Raw genomic sequence first — 19,325 nt, forward strand, 5'->3', positions numbered from 1 at the left:
CAACGTATAGGTGTAACAGGTCTAAACGCGTTAAAGCTGCAATCCGTAAGATTTACGTCCTGCCTGGGATCACCGAATCTCTTTGCCGAAAATAGCAGATCTACAAGCTCACAACGGGTCGCAACGCGACACATTGTGAGCTTGTAGATCTGCTATTTTCACCAAAATGTTTGCCTGTTATTACATTACATGTCCCAGAACAGGGATGCTAGGATTCATGGTGGTTTAAATTAATTTGTATTTCTTGTCGTTTCGTTGACATGTTGCTCACGTCAAAGTCGCAGAGCAGGTCCTGGAAGGCGGTGGAGTTGGGGATGATGGAGGTCTCGTGTCCGCTGTCCACCGTACCCACCAGGGAGAAGGTCAGGTGGAGGATGTGGCTGTTGAGCAGCGAGCGCTTCTTCTTCAGCAGCATGGCCAGCAGCTGAGTGGAGAAGAGAACACACACACACACACACACACACACACACACACACACACACACACACACACACACACACACACACACACACACACACACACACACACACACACACACACACACACACACACACACACACACACACACACACACACACACGTTGGTATTACTACTACACCTGCAAGGACATTAACCTTATGGGGCGGCTATATAATCTATGCCGGGGGTCTTCAACAGGGGGTCTGGGACCCCTACGGTGGTCCTCAGAGTTACAACAGGGGGGCCGCCAAATCTTTGTGTGATATGATTTTCTTTTTTTACATTAACCACTTGAACCCTAGCATCCCTTTTCTGCTGAGAACTTTAGACAAAAATAGCCGATCTACAAGCTCACAACGCCTTGTGCTGCGAGGCATCAGGGCTTTTTGTGTTATCCATTTAGCATGATTGTATAACTGTACGTTTTATAAAAAAAGTTAATAAAGTATTCAACCAATAAATCAATCCCTTTAACACATTGGGTGCCAGGTTTTTTTAAAAACAGAGTACACTGAGTGCCAGGATTCTTAACCATTTTTTAGGAGCCGAGATACAGGCTTTTGAAGTCATAAGTTAACCAGAAAGTGGATTGGAGTCAAAATCTTCGGAAAATGATATCTCCTGGTGCTTAGAAGGTAAAAAAAAAAAAAGAATTGAAAAAAAAAATTTTTTTGAATTTTTTTTTTTTTTCAAAAAACGTATATATATGGTTTTGGCACTCCATGTAAGTACTGCAAAAAACGTATATATATACGGTTTTGGCACCCAATGTGTTAACTAAACCCCAAAAATTTAGATCAGCTATTTTTGGAGTGCGAAACCGGCACACAATAAATCAGTCATAACCCTAACCTCTAAATGCATAATCCTCAAAAGCCTATCAACATATATCAGTTGCATAGCCTTTTTTTCTTCTTCATAATTTAACACTTGAACATAACTAATTTCATCTTTTACTATTACTCTTTGACATTAATTCTAGCAAAAACTGATACGCATCAGCTCATAGGACCTCGCAAATATTCTATACACATTTGAACATTCCACACAACTTATTTTAAATAGTAGCTTATGTTTTTCTCAAAATGCATTTCAGATTTTGATAAAACGAAAACATCAATCAGCTGTAGCATGGCTTGTCCCTTACTGTACATTTACATTTGAGCATTTAAAATTTTACTTCAAACAATGACATTTTAAAAAGGTAATCTTTCTTCCATGAATGCAGCAGCATTTATTTCAGCAAGAAATAAAATATGAAGATAAAGAGCCATCTGCCCGACTTCCGGTGAGATGGCGGAGAGAGGAGCAGCTTAGTTAGATAGCTCTCTAGAGTCGGTTAAAATAACACGGCAGAAACATAACCAAAATGGGAAAAAATGAATGAAAAGTGAATACTACTTAAAAGAAGAAGACGTAGAAACATTTTAAGAACCACAAGAGAGGATTAAAGCATCGGACTCATCGACGACGACGGAGGGGAAAGAAGGGGAGAAGACGCGAAAAAAAAAACATGGACGAGGAAATCAAGGAAGTGCTGCGGGTGGGACTCGCTGGTGTGACGGCGGAATTAAAATCTTTCAAACAAGAAATGCAGCGAGATTTAACTTCGCTCAAAGAAGGAATAATGAAAGAAATGAAGGAAGAAATTACTAACTTTCGCATGGAGGTAGACCGACAGGCGGAAAGACACGACGGAGAGATAGCGGCGCTGAAGGCGGACATGCACGAGTCCCAAACACGCATTTCAGAGGTAGAAGATTGGAGATCAGGAGCGGACGGTGCCTTGTTGGTAATGGTGGACCAGGTGGAGATTTTAGAAGCTAAATTACTGGAACTCGAGACAAGAGCCAGGAGAAACAACGTGAGGGTCTTTAATTTGAAAGAGGAGACAGAAGGTGAATCGGTAATGAAATATATGGATCAATTATTTCATTCCGAGCTGAGTCTACCCGAAGGAACCCAACTTCAGTTGCAAAGGGGACATAGAGCTCTCACACAGAAGCCGAATGACCCGTCTGCTTCTCCCAGGTCCATTGTGCTGAACTTCCTACAATTTGAGATGAAAGAAATGATATTGAGAAAGGCCTGGGAGGCGAACATCCAAGTGGAAGGCAAGCGTCTGGGTTTTGATCATGATTACCCCCCCGAAATCGTTCGTATGAGAAGAGATTACCTTCCAGCAAAAAAAGTACTAAAAGATAAAGGAATCCGTTTCAATACACCGTTCACAAGGATGAAGATCCACTGGTCGGAGGGGACGAGGACCTACAACAGCGCGGAGGACGTCACCCGGGTCTTGAAGGAGAGGGGCCTCATGGAGAGCGAGCCGATCGGGGATACAAACGCAGATTCGCCGATGGAGGAGGAGGGAAGCGCCGAGCCGACAGCGGAGGAGCCGCCAGCGGAGGAGCCGAGTCGAGCGGCCACGGCGGCAGCAGAGGCGGAGAGGAGCCCGAGATCGAACCATGGATCCGAGCAGTGGCAGAGAGTGGAACGGGCGAAAGGTGCAAAGAATCGAGCTTCGGAAAGGTTGAAAAGTTTTAAAAGAAGATAAGGAATGTTTTTTGCTGGAAACGAGAGGTAAACATTGAGTTGAAGTGACTGTGGGGGAGGGGGGAAAGGAAAAGAAAAATGGCGAGGGAAGATAAAATAATTAAGGAGGCGAATGATAAAAATTGACGTCATATTAATACAATACATAGAAAATTAGCCCACCCTTACGATAAGATTGGCTGTTTAATGTACAAATACAACTTAATGTGGGGACTTTGTTACAAATTGTGGTTTTGATGACAACGGAATGGTTTTTGTTCTGTACTTTATTTTGATGGGATAATGCATACCGACCAAGAGGTTTCTTATTAAGAGGTAGGATGGCTAGGCACTGGGGAAGCCCAAGGGTTGGGTCTAGTACTAGTATGCCTAGGGAGGGGCCCCCGTTCAAGACGGGGCTTACCCCCGCACCCTGTTATGAGGGTTTAGGGGTCACGGAGGATTTACCCCGTGTTTGGAGGTTGTGTTACGTGTTTTTTGTTTTATGTCTTATATATGTGGAGCTGACACCTGGTTGCAAACAAAATGGAATGACTGAACAAGGGTTACATGTAACAAGAAGAGATAGGAGGTACTATGATGACTGATGTGGTTGGAATTATGTCACTAAATGTGAATGGTCTGAATTCCCCCATAAAAAGACAAAGGGTGATGACAAAACTGAAGAAGGAAAGAATGCAGGTTTATTTTTTACAAGAGACTCATCTAAATAAAACGGAACATGAGAAATTAAAAAGATTTGGTTATAGGAATTCATATTATAGTTCATATAGAGAGGGCCCTAGAAGAGGTGTTATAATTTTGATATCTAACACAATCAATTTTATTTTTGAAAAAGAAATTAAAGACAAAGAGGGGAGGTATATTATAGTAAAAGGAAAACTGGAAAATGAACCGGTAACCTTGGTAAATATATATGCACCTCCAGAAAGTGATAAGAATTTCTTCAAATCCTTGTTTGATATCATAGCCTTGGAAACAAGTGGGATTTTGATTTGTGGAGGAGATACTAATACGGTTTTATGTGATAAAAAAGATACGTCAAGTTCAAAAAGGGGGAAAACTCAAATAGCAAAATTTGTAAACACATCGCTAGAGGAGATGGGACTGATAGACATATGGAGATATCTTCACCCCTTAGTAATTGATTTTACCCACTTCTCTGCAGCTCATAAAGTACATTCAAGATTAGACCAGTTCTTTATAAACACAAATGAAAGTCATAGAGTTACAGAATGCGAGATTGGAGGGGCGGACGTGTCAGACCATAACCCAGTGACTTTGAAGTTGAGACTGAATAACAGGAGACGACAAACAGTCTGGAGACTCAATTTGGGAATGTTAAATAATGAGCAAAGGAGGGAGGAGATTAAAGTTGAGTTGCTAAGATATATAGAAGAAAACGATAATGGAGAGGTGGACCCTACAGTAATTCTTGATGCCATGAAATCGGTTATCCGGGGTAAATTGATAGTGCAATCGGTAATAGTTAAGAAGGCCAAGTTAGAAATCTACAGGAAAAACAATGACAAATTGAGGGAACTAGAACAGGAATATCAGAAAACAAAGAAGGAGGAGGTATACAAACTAATACAAGAATTGAAAACAAGAATAAAAGGAACACAACTTGACGAGATTGAAAGAAATAATAGGTACCTAAAACAGAACTACTATGAAGCAGGGTCAAGGGCCACCAAATTATTAGCTAAGCGGATACGTAAACAGCAGGTTTTGAGTAGCATATGCCAAATTAGAGACCCTCGGACAGATGAACTGACATGTGTTCCTGAACAAATAGAGAGAATATTCAGAAACTACTATGAGGAGTTATATGCTCAGCCCAAGGAAGTAGAGGAAGGGGAAATGAGAGCATATTTGGAACAGCTGGACCTGCCTTCAATTGGGAAAATACAAAATGATAAATTAACAGCAAGCATAACAATGGAGGAGGTAATGGAGGCAATCAGCTCATTTAAGAATAACAAAGCACCTGGGAGTGATGGCTTTCCTGCTGAATTCTACAAAATGTATAGGGAAGAGCTTGCACCCCTATTATTAACATCCTTTAACTGGACACTGAAAAAACACAAAATCCCAACATCATGGTCAGAGGCCATAATTACAGTCCTACCAAAAGAGGGGAGAGATAAGGAACAATGTAGCAGCTATAGACCGATATCCATTTTAAATGTAGATTACAAAATGTATACAAAAATTTTGTCCAAAAGACTGGCTGATCTCATGACAGACCTGATCGATGAAGATCAGACTGGGTTTATTAGGGGTCGCCAGACCCATGACAGTATCAGAAGGGCTATACACATTGTAGATAAGGTACAAAGGACAAAAACAAGTACATTAATAGTGAGCATAGATGCTGCTCAAGCATATGATAGGGTCTCTTGGGGGTTCTTATATGCTGTGTTGACAAGATTTGGGTTTAACAAAGAGGCAGTACAAAGCATAAGATCATTATACCAACAGCCCTCAGCGAGAATCAAAATTAATGGAAGTTTATCCGAAAAGTTCTATCTACAGCGCTCAGCACGCCAAGGCTGTTGCCTTTCACCAGCGCTGTTCGATTTTTTCATAGAGCCCCTGGCACAGGCCATTAGACAAGATGAGGGTATCCATGGCGTTGAGGTCCAGGGCAGAGAACAGCGTATAGGGCTTTTTGCCGATGATATAATCACATTCCTTGGACAACCTAACGATTCACTCCCCGTGCTAACCAATATATTAGAAGCATTTGGTCAATTGTCCGGTTACAAGCTTAACATAGCTAAAACTCAGATTCTAGCACTAAATTATACCCCAAATGCACTCATAAAGGAATCCTATGACTTCAATTGGAAGCAAAAAAGTATTAAATATCTGGGTGTTAACATAACTAAAAGTATTTCCACACTGTATAAGGCCAACTACACCGGAATAGATCAGAAAATCCGTAAAGATATAGAAAGATGGACCACTTTGCCACTAGACCTTAACTCTAGAATAGAGACTGTGAAAATAAACATTCTGGCTAGATTGTTATACCTATTCCAGGCCCTGCCAGTAGAGGTCCCCCAAAGCCAATTCACACAATGGGACAGACTGATCTCTAGATTTATCTGGGGAGGAGGGAAACCTAGGGTTAAATTTATGACTCTTCAGCTACCAAAAGATAAGGGGGGAATGGGTCTGCCCAATCTGCAAATGTACTATCAAGCTGCTCAGCTGAGGTATACTATATGTTGGTGTAATCCTGACTACATCTCCAGATGGAAGGATGTTGAAGGAAAAGTTGGGAATACACCAATTCAGAGCTTACTAGGAGACATTGATTTATTCAAAAAAAAGAAACACCTTATTGACCCAATCACATTATTTACATTGGAGATTTGGTATAAAATAGTTAAAAAATACAAATTAAAAGAGGAAATTAAAAAATTAAAATGGATAGCTTCTGACAGTGCTTTCAGACCGGTTGAATATGATAAAGGGTTTAAACAATGGCAGAATAAGGGCATGACAGCGTGGTGTACTTTGGTGAAAAAGGGGCAGCTGGAGAGTTTTAAGGAACTAAGTGATAAATATGATATAGATAAACACGACTTTTATAGGTACCTGCAGCTAAGAGACTATTATACAAAGGAAATCCGGGGGACACCCTCTGGAGAAGTGAATGGTGTGGTCCAAATGATTATAAATGCATACTCGAGTAAAGAAGTTCGGGTTATATCGGGATTATACCGAACATTTATGAAAAACAAACATACAACGGATTATGTAAAAGTAAAGTGGGAGACTGAACTTGAGATAGCAATTACAGAAGAAGAATGGGCAAATATGTGGAGGGCACATCAAACGTCCACCAATTCACGAGTCTGGAGGGAGTTCTCCTGGAAAAATTTAATTAGGTTCTTTATAACACCCAAGATTAAGAGTAAACAACTAGGGAAACAGGTTCAATGCTGGAGGGAATGTGGAGAGGAGAATGCAGACCATTCACATGTGTTCTGGAAATGTCATAAGATTGAATCTTTTTGGAAAATGATACATAGACAACTCCAGAAGATACTAGGATATGAGATACCTATGGGTAGTAAAGTGTTATATCTGTGTGACTTAGACTCGGGTAATATACGGATGGGAGACAGATATCTGGTTAAGATTTTATTGGCAGCAGGGAAGAAATGTATCACAAGGAAATGGGGACAGGTTGACAAACCCACAAAAAAACAATGGAAAGATCTAGTGGAGGAAATATATGTTATGGAAAACATGACGCTACGACTGAGGCTCCAGGAGGCGCAAATGGAAAAGAAATGGACAAAATGGTTAATCTACGTGAACACTATCTAAGTGAAGTAACATGAGTAACAAAAGGACAATTATGATCAGTGTTTGGTTCCGAATTGTTTGTCTTTTCTTTTAGTTTTTGTCCTTGTATGTCTTGTGGGTCCTGTTCTTTTTTCATTTTGTTTCATTTCACTTTTATTTTCTCCTTTTTGTACATTGTATGTGTGTGGAAAAATTTAATAAAAATTCCAAGTGACAAAAAAAAAAAGAGCCATCTGCCCGACAGCAACAAAGTGGAAGGATATGTGGAGGGACAGAGGAGGTTTCTGAATGGCCAGATTGGCTTTCCTGGATTACTGACCAGGTGTGCAGTTCAGATAGGGAGGTTTGGGGCTAACCAATTATTTTTGCTGGCCTGAAATGCTGAAGGAGAGTATAGATTTGAACAGTGGCCAGTAAACCAGGGTTAAAGCGTCCTTGCTGACATTAAATATATTTCGGTGACCGGGGTCCTGCAAGGGGACTGGACTTGGCCTCCTCCTCTTTCCTTCTATTTTCCCTCTACCAGAAATGGCCCGTGAAACACCAGTTTGACAACACTGCTCTACACCAAATGTCTTGGTCAAAAATAGCTTATCTACAGGCTCACAACAAGTTAGATTTATACCTTTGAAAGATGCGATAATAATAATAATATAACATTTCCAAAATTGAATATTTCATTCAAATATATTCATTCTATATACATTCTAATAAGCTCTAATGTTTCTAATGTCTAATCTTTATTCCATTATCTAAAGAGCATTACTACTTTATTGCAAAGGAAACTCTGATTGGTTCTATCTATCTACCCACAAGGCAAAGAGATATCTAATTTCTTCCTTACTGTAGTCCATTGATTTAGTAACTGCTGCCCTTGTAAACTTGTATTATTTTATTGTTCTTATTGAACTTTTAATCCTGTTATTTAATGACCTCTTCCATGAAGGAAAGGATTCCAAATAAGCCTGTCGGCTTCTTCCTTTCCTTGCACAGCAACTTATCATTTGATATGTAATGTTTTTATTTATTTTTCTATAACAATGTTATATAATATAATATTATATATAATAAACTAAACTATCTTTCTATGTAGATTAAATATAATCGATTAAATTAAACATTACATATATACAGTGAAGCCAACATTGTTGAACGTGCATAACAACCGGTCTGGACTAAGGAGTGCATTATGGGTAGTGTAGTCCTTGTAACTGACCTGGTAGCCTTTGATGCGTTCCATCTCCTTGCTGGCCAGCTGGTTGCTCTTCACCACACACACCAGGGCTTTAACGGCCGCGTACAGACCCTCCACATCGGACGCCATGGCCACCAGGCCCAAGATGGCCGCCGCCCCGCCCACAAACTGCAGGTTGGTGGCCACCGGTTTAGGCTCGAAGGCACGCACTCCTGTACGCAAAGAGAAGGAAGATTATACTGTAAAAGGGAAATGGGAAATCATAATCATTTGTTGACTGAAACATTTCGGACACTAGACTACACATTCCCTGCCATAGACGGAGATCTCCGTCATTTCAAATCCAACCGTTGACGGAGATCTGTCTTTTCAAAAAACTTTTTTTTATTTTTTATTACACAAAAGGGTGCTCTAACACAACTTAGGAATGATCCTAGGACCCTGAAAGAAGGAATGGACGGATGTGACGTCATCGCAAAAAATTACACTCCCGTGGCGCTCCAAAGATCGTCAATATAAGGTTAAAAAAAACCTGGCAGAAGCTAAATAATGAATGAATTAATACCTGGCAGGGAATGTGTTAATGACATCATTACTATCATATAATTTAAACGTGCCAGATCAACGTCGTCATTTTTCTTTCAGCACAATGCATGATAGTATGAAGGATTTGCGATAGTATCAAAGACATACACAGAAGATATAGTGTTTCTTTTGCCACACTCCATTACTGATCTCCTCACATCAGAACAAAGGCATTTGGGGTGAAAACCAGAGACGATTCCCTTTAAATAAGCTGCTGTTATCAACGCCAAAACTGACACAAGAAAAAGGCCACAACACGGCCAGTAACTTCTATGTAATTTATAGAATGACTTTGATCATTACAATCATTTGGTCCATTTGAGGTCAGTCAAGGATTTGTAAGAATGTAGTGACACATTCAATACTGTACGTTTGATCACACTGTTGCTGTCTGAGGAGCAGTAAGTAGTGAAGTCTTATTGCAGAGGTTATCAAACTTTTATTTCAAGGAGCCCCACTTAGGTATGCAATAGTCCCCCATAACTCTGACAGTGTTCAAATGGAACGAAATGGACCCGTGATTTGTACACTGTCGAGAGTTACAGACCTGTAAGGATCCATTTGGTTACCAACTATCAATCATTCCCGGACCCCATTTTGAGAACCACTGTCTTATTATTCCTTACCTAAGTATCCGATGACAGCGGCTCCGATGGTGCGAGCGGGTCCGTTGAGGTGTCCCGCCGCGTTGTGGACCAGCTTGACTGGCGTGGCGTTCTCGTGGGAGGACACAGCCAGCTAGAGGGATGAAGAAACACAGTCACCAGTGGTGTCTATTTGATAAAGGCCATACACACTTGTATGCGTTCTCAATTATAAATCGAATGTGGTAGAAATGGATTCGCTTTCAGCTTTACAAACTTTGCTTCTCACCAAAACATTGCTCTTAAAAAAAAGAAAAAGCCTAAAGAACTTGGCTGAGATGACTCAACCACTTCAGGCTGATTTAGACTTCGTCGTACGACAGTGTCGTGCAGTGACAATAGACGACCTACAAGCTCGGAACGTGTCGCAGCACGTTGTGAGCTTGTAGATCTGCTATAGTATTTCCAAAAAGAGCAAACCTTTTGCAAATCTATAAAGCGACAGGTGTAGTTGAAGACCAAAGGCGTGGATGAAAACATGCACAGCGCCTTCAAATGCAGAAAATCTTTTAATAGAGAAACTACGTTTCGTCGTGCCTATTTCGCCATTGTTTCGGCCTTTCGGGCGTTAAGACCTTCATCAGGTTCTCTCTCTGAAGATAACCTGATGAAGGTCTGATGGCCGAAACAATGGCGAAATAGGCACGGCAAGGCAAGGCAAGGCAAACAGATACAGCCTGTGCACTACAAAAAATCCTTGCTGGAATGAAATGGCTGGTGGACTGTGTGTCAGGCTGTTTGCTTGACATGTTGGGCTCAGGCACTATGGAGTACAACCGTAGCAGAAAAGTACTGCGTGTGCATTTTGTTGTGCTGGGCTGGGGCTTAGCAGGGACAGCCATGGAGGGACTGAGACTTAACAAGAGCCCAGATAAGGACTGGAGGGAGGCAGCTTGTTTTGGAGCTCACACAGTCCAAGCAGATAGGATGGCGCTAGGCTGTAGCTTAGCTAGCTTGACTGCATTTCATACTAGCTTGTGGGCAGCTTCACTACTTTGAGAACAATGTAGCTTTCAAGTCGATAAGCCTCCCCCCACACCATGTATCTGGGTAGCATGAAAAAAGCTACATCACTACATTTTCAGTGGAACATCAACATGAAATGGCACAACATAAGAGTTTTGAGTGCAGCATGTAGAACACACCAAAGAGAGAATTCTCCACCTCCACCCATTCGTAACTTTTACACAGTTGTGTTTTATTAATGTCATAACATGTCCTCAGCCACATTACAAACCACACTTTATACAGCGCCACGGTATATAAAGTAGCTTCTATTAGCTGTCTAAATAACTTGTAAGTAACTTGCTTAGCTAGCTATGGGTGGACTATCTGGTAATCAAAGGTTATTGGTTCGCCCAGTATAAGTGTCGAAGTGTCCCTGAGCACAACACTTACCCCCCATCCTGAGCACTCAAGATGACCAACTGAGCAGCCATCAGCTGGGTGAAGCTGGGGCCATATTCCTCCCCCTTCCCGGGGATTAATTAAGGTCTACCTTTTATTTTTACATTATTATAGTGGTTAAGAAATTGGGTCTCTTCCTTACTTCCTTCACAGGTGTTATCAATGATACTAATGAAGGCTCTGTTCCATTTAGTGTAGCACAGTGCTTCTCAAACCTTTTAATTTCAAGGACCCCCATAACTCTGAGTTACACACCCTTAAGGGGCCATTTGGAACCCCTCAACGAACCATGAGGGTCCCTGGACCACACTTTGAGACCCACTGGTGTAGCAGAGTGTTTCCAGTGAGCCAACATGCACAATATCAGCACCCTGACTCTGTTTATGACCAGAATGGAACAGCGCCTTCATTAGTATCATTGGTATCACCTGTGAAGGAAGTAAGACGAGGCCCAATTTCTTTTCAATATGGCTGTTGTGCATAGAGCCTATTGTGTGCGTATGCTCATGTATTTGCTACCAACCTGCTTGGCGATGGCCTTGCTGTCCAGTTTGTTGTACACCTTCCTGATCTTGGCCACAGTGAGGGCGGACACAGACACAGCATACAGACTGAACGACACCTTCTCTTCTGGGACTAGAGCCACAGGGGACGGAGGCACAGCCTCCACCTTAGAGTCTTTACCTGGAGGGAGGGAGAGGGAGAGACAGACGGAGACAGACAGAAGGAAAGGGGAATGGATTGAAAGAAAAGAGAGTAGGGAGAAAGATAGGGGTGCAACAGTTAATCAATTTAATCGATTATTTAAAAAAAATATATATATATATATCAATCGATTTTCTGAAATTGTGAAAATAGCAGCTCTACAAGCTTACAAATCAGCTATTTTCACTACTTTTGTATGACACCTGTAAGTGGTTAATCGGACTAATGTATTTGGTCAACTATAACCAAATCTATTAGATTATTTTACGTTTATTAGTGTAAAACATTTTAATCAATGAAAAAAAAACTCTTAACTAATCGATAAAGTAATGGATGAAATAATGGCTACGATAAGTGACAGTTGCGGCCCCTAGAGAGATATTAAGTCTTGCTGCAGTGCAGTCAAGTGCACCTAAGATTGTGTGCCAAGTTCAAAGACACCTCCTCCTCCGGAGCGCATCAAAGGTTCAAAAACGCCACTAGACTCTGGAAAAGGCTCCCGTCCGTTTGTTGGTTTACTGTTCTTTTTTTTAGTTTTTTTTTTGATAGGATAGTTGGCTGACAGGAAATGGGGAGAGAGAGATGAGGGGTGACATGCAGCAAAGGCCGTCGGGATCGCGACTCGAACCCGCAACACACTGTCAGGCTACTTTAGGGCCTATACTGTAGGTGCCTGGACCACAACGCCAGCGGTCCAGGCCCAAGTTTACTGTTCTGTCGTTTGTGTATTCGGCGGGTGGATTCGTTTTCCGATGAAGAATCTCACAAGGAGGGACACAGCTTCGTGAAAGGGATCTTAGCGATCGTCAGGAGGAACCCTCGGTGTGGATAATCTCTGAAGGAAGCGAACGCTTATCATTAGCAGCACGGAGGTGCAATTAGAGTGTGTGTGTGTGTGTGTGTTATAGGGTGTGTAGGGAAGATTGTGGTGCTAACTACAAAGACTTCTTTGCGCAGCCTTATGTAGTGCATGGGTTCCCAAACTTTTCAGCCCGCGACCCCAAAATAATGCGGCCATTGACTCGCGACCCCACCTAACCGTGGAGGTAATTTATGCACATAACCTTGCACGTTCGGTGCGCATTTGTAATGTATTTTAGTATGACTTTTGCCTGTAGGCCTACTACTTGTACTGTTAATAATCTTGTTGATATAGAATTCAACATTTACAGTACCTAACGAGATGGGTAAAATGTACTATTTGTAATCATTTTTAGATTGAAATACATTGTGTTAAAACAAAAACAAAACAAAAAAAAAGTAGAAATGTTATTGTTCCAGTCGTTGTTGGCCATCGCCCAGAGACCCTTTGTTTACATCCGGGTTCTCGTGGTGGCTTCTACAGCTCTAAAACATCGGCGTTTTTAACCCATTGAGACCTGAAGCCGATTCTACATGTCTCCTAAATCTCAACAGTTTTCTGAAAAACGTTTCTATATCAGTGGTGCTCAATCTTTTTCATGTCAAGGACCACCAAAATTATACGTATTTGGCCGCGGACCCCCATCAAAATATTTTGTTCCAGGGACCCCCCAGAAGCAAAGATTTGAGTTAAAAATGTTCGCTTTAAAAATATATATATATTCAAAGATTTGCACACATTTTCACGAATTTTCAAAAATAGCAGATCTGCAAGCTCATAGCGCGGCACTCGGTGCCGCGCTATGAGCTTGTAGATCTGCTATTATTGAATAGCCCAAAGTGTAAAATAATGCTTTTTTAGCTCAAATCCAAAAATGACACAGTTCCAGGTCTTAATGGGTTGAAAAACCTCTGGCACTCGATGTGGTAAAATAAAATAAAGGTTGAGAATCACTGTGCTGTATGAATAAAGGGTGACCAGGGCTTATAGAATGAACATTGACTCACATGGCAGGTAGACGGCCTGGAAGCTGCCCACGTAGTTGGGGCCCAGCTCGTAGACGGCCGCCACGCTGGCGGCGGGCAGCACCTCCTCCAGGAAGTGGGTGGGCCCCAGGCGCCACACCAGGCTGGAGACCTGGCGCTGGGCGGGCGGCGTGCCCACGTAGCCGTACACCGTGCTCACCACGGGGGGGTTGGCCGAGCTGGAGCCCCCCGGAGCGCTGTGCACGTAATGGAGCTATGAGAGAGAGAGAGAGAGAGAGAGAGAGAGAGAGAGAGAGAGAGAGAGGTGAAGTCCAGCAGGATGTTGCAAGCAGTGGTGGAAAGTAACTAAGTTAGTAACTAAGTAACTAAGAAAGTAACTAAGTACATGTACTGAAGTGATGTATGTCATCATTAAAAAAAAAAAAAAACATTTTTTCCCCCAAAAAGTAAAAAAAAATGGGAAAAAAATGTTCTGAATCCAAGATATCATGATTTGAAAATGTGCTGCTCCATTCACTCTTTGTTTAACTTCTTAAGAAAAAGGCTGTATCTCGGCGCCTGAGCACCTTTTTTTGACAATGAATTTTTGGCTCTGGCACTGGGACAACACAGCCAGAAATAAGTCTGGCACTGAATGAGTCAAGTACAATTTTGAGTTACTTTTTACTTTACTAGAGTATTTCCAATTCGTAATACTCGTACTTCTACTCCACTACATCTCAGAGGCAAATATTGTATTTTTACTCCACTACAATTGCAGACATAAATTATTACATTATAAAACATACATTAACCACTTTAGTCCTATTCTATACCTAGGCTATTTGAAAATAGCCGATCTACAAGCTCACAGTGTTGTGAGCTTGTAGATCGGCTATTTTCAAACGTTAGTACTTTTACTTTTAGTACTTTAAAGTATATTTTGATGCCAATACTTTTGTTTGAAACATAAAGATTTGAACACAGGCTTTTTACTTGTAACAAAGTATTTTCATATTGTGTAATTGCTACTTTTACTTAAGTAAAATAGTCTGAGTACTTCTCCCACCACTGGTTGTAAGGTACACAGCAGCAACAAAGATCTAAAAGATGTACAATATAACAATTCACTTTTTTAAAATTCAAATAATACATGAACAAGTAACAGGGATCCCACACTTTTTAAACAATGCATTTCCAAAACATTATGGTAATTCCAACCACCGTGGGAACCCTGTAGAAACCCAACTGACAAATGTGTGGTGTGTGTGTGTACGTGTGTGTGTGCGTGTGCGCCAGGCCTTGGTGTTTCCTGTGTGTGGGTGTCAGGAGCTTGTGGGGGGGAAGTGGTGACTTGCGGTACGCTCTACTGTGTGCGTCTGATCTGAAGAGAATCTGCTGTCACCAAGCCACAACACACACACCACTGCTACCGCATGCACACACCCACACACACACACACACACACACACACACACACACACACACACACACACACACACACACACGCTGCTGGCAGTCTACTGTAAAAAGGAACTTTAAAAAGTATAGATATTTTCTTTATTTTTTTCTCATCGTTATGCAAATTCCTCCACCTAGCCCCTGTCACTGCTACTGTTTTGGGGAGGATGTAGAGCACTCGTTCTCTATGTCGGGTCTGCCGGGGGACCACCTCTGTAAGGCTGAGAGTGAACAAATGGAACCAAATAGTTGTTCCATTTGTAGACTCTCGGATTTATATTAATACTGAGGGACTTTTTTTTGGGGGGGGGGGGGGGGTGCTGCAGTGGTAAAGTGCCTGCCCAGTGCCCACCACCGCGGAGGCTGGGAGTTCGAATCCAGCGCGGTGTTGTCGAGCGTCTCTATACGAACACAATAGGCCCGTGTTCGGGGGAGAGAAGCCGGGGGGGCAGGGAGGGTGATATTTGTCACTGCAGGTACTCCTACTGGCTGGTGGGGCGGCACCTGTCTGCGGGGAGTGTTGGGCGGAGGGAGTAGGACGAAGGGCTCTATGTCCTCTAGGTGGGACTGAGGATTTTTTTACGGTGCAAAATGGGGTTCCAGAGATTTAACCCTTTAAGACCTTGAACGCATCTGTGTCATTTTAAGATGTCTTTGGGCTATTAAGAAAATAGCAGATCTACAAGCTCATATGAGCTTTGTAGATCTGCTATTTTTCAAATAATATGATAAACATAATATAATGTACATTTTTAACTCAAATCTATGCTTCTGGGGGGTCCCTGGAAGACAATATTTTGAGATGGAGGGGGGGGGGGTTCCGCGGACAAATACATATCATTTTGGGGGTCCTTGACATGAAAAAGGTTTGAGAACCACTGATATTATAGCAACATAAGTTATAATTTGTTTTAAACGGTTAGGATTTAGAAGACATTTGTAGAATCCCCAGATTTGAGATAGAAATGTTTGCTTTAAAAATAGATAATTATATTCAAAGATTTGCACACAATTTCACGATTTAAAAAAAATAGCAGATCTACAAGCTCATAGCGCGGCACTCGGTGCCGCGCTATGAGCTTGTAGATCTGCTATTTTTTAATAGCCAAAAAATTGAAAAAATTGATGTGTTCACAGATGTGTTCCCGGTCTACATGGGGTTAAAGAGAGATGTATCAAACGGGGGTCCGTGGCCTGATGCATATCAAACTGGGTGGTCCCGCGCGGTGCGGTGCATCATTCACCTTGACCGTGCTGACCAGCTGGCTGTCCAGGTACAGCGTGGCCATGCTGTTCTTCAGCATGCCTTTGCTCATCACCAGCACCAGGTGGTGCCACTGTCCCTCCGCGATCAGCTCGCCACAGCGGAAACGGGCGCAGCACGGCAGGATCTCGTAGAAGGACGCCTCCTCGCTCGACTCGTCCGCTGGGGAGAGGGAGAGAGAGAGAGATGCTGAGTCAATCCGATGACACACACACACACACACACACACACACACACACGCGCACAACTGAGCAAGGGCCTTGAGCAAAAGTGAAGCAACTCTTGAGGTGTTGAGACACACACACACACACACACACACACACACACACACACACACACACACGAGATTGTATCTTAAAATTCTGTTCATTCATGCCTTCATGCATGCTGTTTGATAGATCAAATGGCATAAATAAAGCAAAGTTTTTGTGGGCTGTTCTGTCAAATTTGATCTGGAATGTGATGACGTCAGCTCTGGGTAAAAAAACAACTAAACAAACCCCCAAAACCATATAGTGTGTACGCCTTGTATTGATTGAGGCTTAATTTTGTGGCCTGTGAATGTAAAGGGAATATGGAATGAATATACACGGCACAGAGAATCTTTTAGGATGTCAACTGTGAGGATGTTTTTTCAACTCAATTATTTAAGTGGCAGAGACGTGGCTGCTGAATTATGCAGGGTTGCTAATCCTGGGATGGAACGCAGTGAGTGGGGGAAACTGCTTCTTAGTCTATGCCCCCGTGGTATGGCGGTGTTGCGCGCTGTAAATACACGATCTACAAGCAGTGGTGGAAAAAGTACTCAGATATTTTACTTAAGTAAAAGTATACTGCAATAGAGAAATACTCTGTTACAAGTAAAAGTCCGGAATTCAAAATTTACTTGAGTAAAAGTACAAAAGTATTGGTATCAAAATGTACGTAAAGTACCAAAAGTAAAAGCACTAAAATGTTTGAAAATAGCGGATCTACAAGCTCACAACGTGTTGTATCGCAACGCGTTGTGAGCTTGTAGATCGGCTATTTTCAAATAGCCTATGTATATAATAATTGGCTGAAGTGGTTATAGTATATAATAATTGGCTGAAGTGGTTATAGTATATAATAATTGATAATTGCAAAGTAACTAGTAACTAAAGTTTTCAAATAATTGTAGTGGAGTAAAAGCACAATATTTGCCTCTGAGATGTAGTGGACTAGAAGTAAAAGTATAGACAATTGAAAATACTCCAGTAAAGCAAAAGTAACTCAAAATGGTACTCAAGTACAGTACTTGAGTAAATGTACTTAGTTACTTTACACCACTGCTGGTGTGCGACACTGCCGTATGACAACTTATAAATCAGGCTAATGGGTGACAATCGCGCTAACGTCCTCGTCTCTCTGCTGAACCTCTGACAGACATTATAGACCGACCTTTATTGGTCCCGCGGGGGTAAATTCAGTCGCCAGAGTCAGCACAGCAGTTAGAGTACAGATACAGAGGGAAGAAAAGTACTGTAGGGTGCAGCTAGGAGTAGCGACCCGATAACTAAAGATCAACAATGAAGAACAATATTACAAAAGCACTATCAGCAGTATTATGACAGAATATCAACAACGAAGAAATATATTGTCTCTGTCGGGTGGAAACCTCACATGTCCGACATGTGTTACTTTTCAGGATTCAAATTAAAAAATAGATAAAGTAACAGTAACGTTTCAAGCTTGTAGATCTGCTACTTTACATGCTTTTGTATGACGCTGTAGTACGATCAATAGGGCATTAATTTACAAAGAAACACAAAAAGTTGCCCCTTTTCCCCTCTAGACCAAATATATTTTGCTGAAAATAGCCAATCTACTTATCAAATTATATACTGTATATGGATGTGTAGACATGTGTAAAACAGCTTCTCATAGGGCTGGTTAGGTTAAAGCCTCTAGGATGCTGTTCTCAGACACATCAACTGTCTTAAAAGTGCATCACACGTAGGCACACCAGCGGACACAAACAATTGACTGGCACTATGCCATCTGGGAATGTGGAGTAACAACCTCATAAGCCACTCTGAGCCTCTGCATACTCCTCACCCTGCCTGGACAGATGCCAGAGATGAGGCGTATACAGAGGTGTGACATAGCCTCTGAACAGTGAACACTTAACATCAACAGAACACATTGAAAGTTTCCGGAGCAGCATATTGGCCTATGCATACATGGTCTGTAGACATCTCTGTCGTCCATCAAATCATCAGTGTGGTCAAGACCAAGGTATTTTATTTTTCGTTGTATATTACATTATGAGAGAACTACAACTATCACACAATTGAAAAGCAGGGAAAGATAACGTCCTGTACTCTCTGCTTCTCACGATCATTACAGTTACAAAAACTTTACCATACTGTTTGCAGATATTCAATAATTGGTGATGCCCAGCATTGTATGGACTACATACAGTATAATCAAATGTGAGATAATTGACAACAGTGTCATCCACAAGACAGCGCACCCATTCAACTGTTTTGACAGGTCATCCATACAAACATTAAACAACATAGGGGATCAAATTCCACCCATTTACTGACATGGAATGGTTCAGAAATGTCATTGCCCCATTTTACCTGAAACGTCTGACGGGCATACCAAAAGACTAGAATTCTAACTAAGTATTTTTTTGGAACACCTCTGTCGATCAACTTCATAAATAATTTAGCATTGAATGCTCTAGAAGAATCAATAAAGCACAAAAATACAGTAGAATTCTGGTTTCTGTATTTGGCAAATATCTCCTTTAAGGCATAAATACATAAATCAGTGCTACGTTTTCTTTTAACCCCAAGCTGATTATCAGTAGTGAAAACACACATCTCCAGTCTAGTTAGGAGGATTCTTTCCAATATGTTGGACATA

At 41.6% G+C, this 19,325-nt stretch overlaps 1 protein-coding gene across 10 annotated transcripts in view; it reads right to left on the bottom strand.

Annotated features, from left to right (window-relative positions):
• wdfy3 (WD repeat and FYVE domain containing 3) overlaps positions 1-19,325 on the bottom strand; it is a 166,030-nt gene that overhangs the window by 63,165 nt on the left and 83,540 nt on the right. For all 10 annotated transcript variants that reach the window (XM_084054236.1, XM_084054234.1, XM_084054235.1 and 7 more), the window contains 6 exons: positions 16,411-16,592; positions 13,748-13,979; positions 11,697-11,857; positions 9,749-9,860; positions 8,559-8,749; positions 272-424 (listed from right to left, as the gene is read on the bottom strand). In XM_084054236.1, the coding sequence (XP_083910362.1) occupies positions 272-424; positions 8,559-8,749; positions 9,749-9,860; positions 11,697-11,857; positions 13,748-13,979; positions 16,411-16,592 (1,031 nt within the window). The remainder of the gene's footprint in view (positions 1-271; positions 425-8,558; positions 8,750-9,748; positions 9,861-11,696; positions 11,858-13,747; positions 13,980-16,410; positions 16,593-19,325) is intronic.

Source organism: Gymnoscopelus microlampas, assembly GCF_963454915.1.
Source record: "Gymnoscopelus microlampas genome assembly, chromosome: 4".
Taxonomy (NCBI): Eukaryota; Metazoa; Chordata; class Actinopteri; order Myctophiformes; family Myctophidae; genus Gymnoscopelus; species Gymnoscopelus microlampas.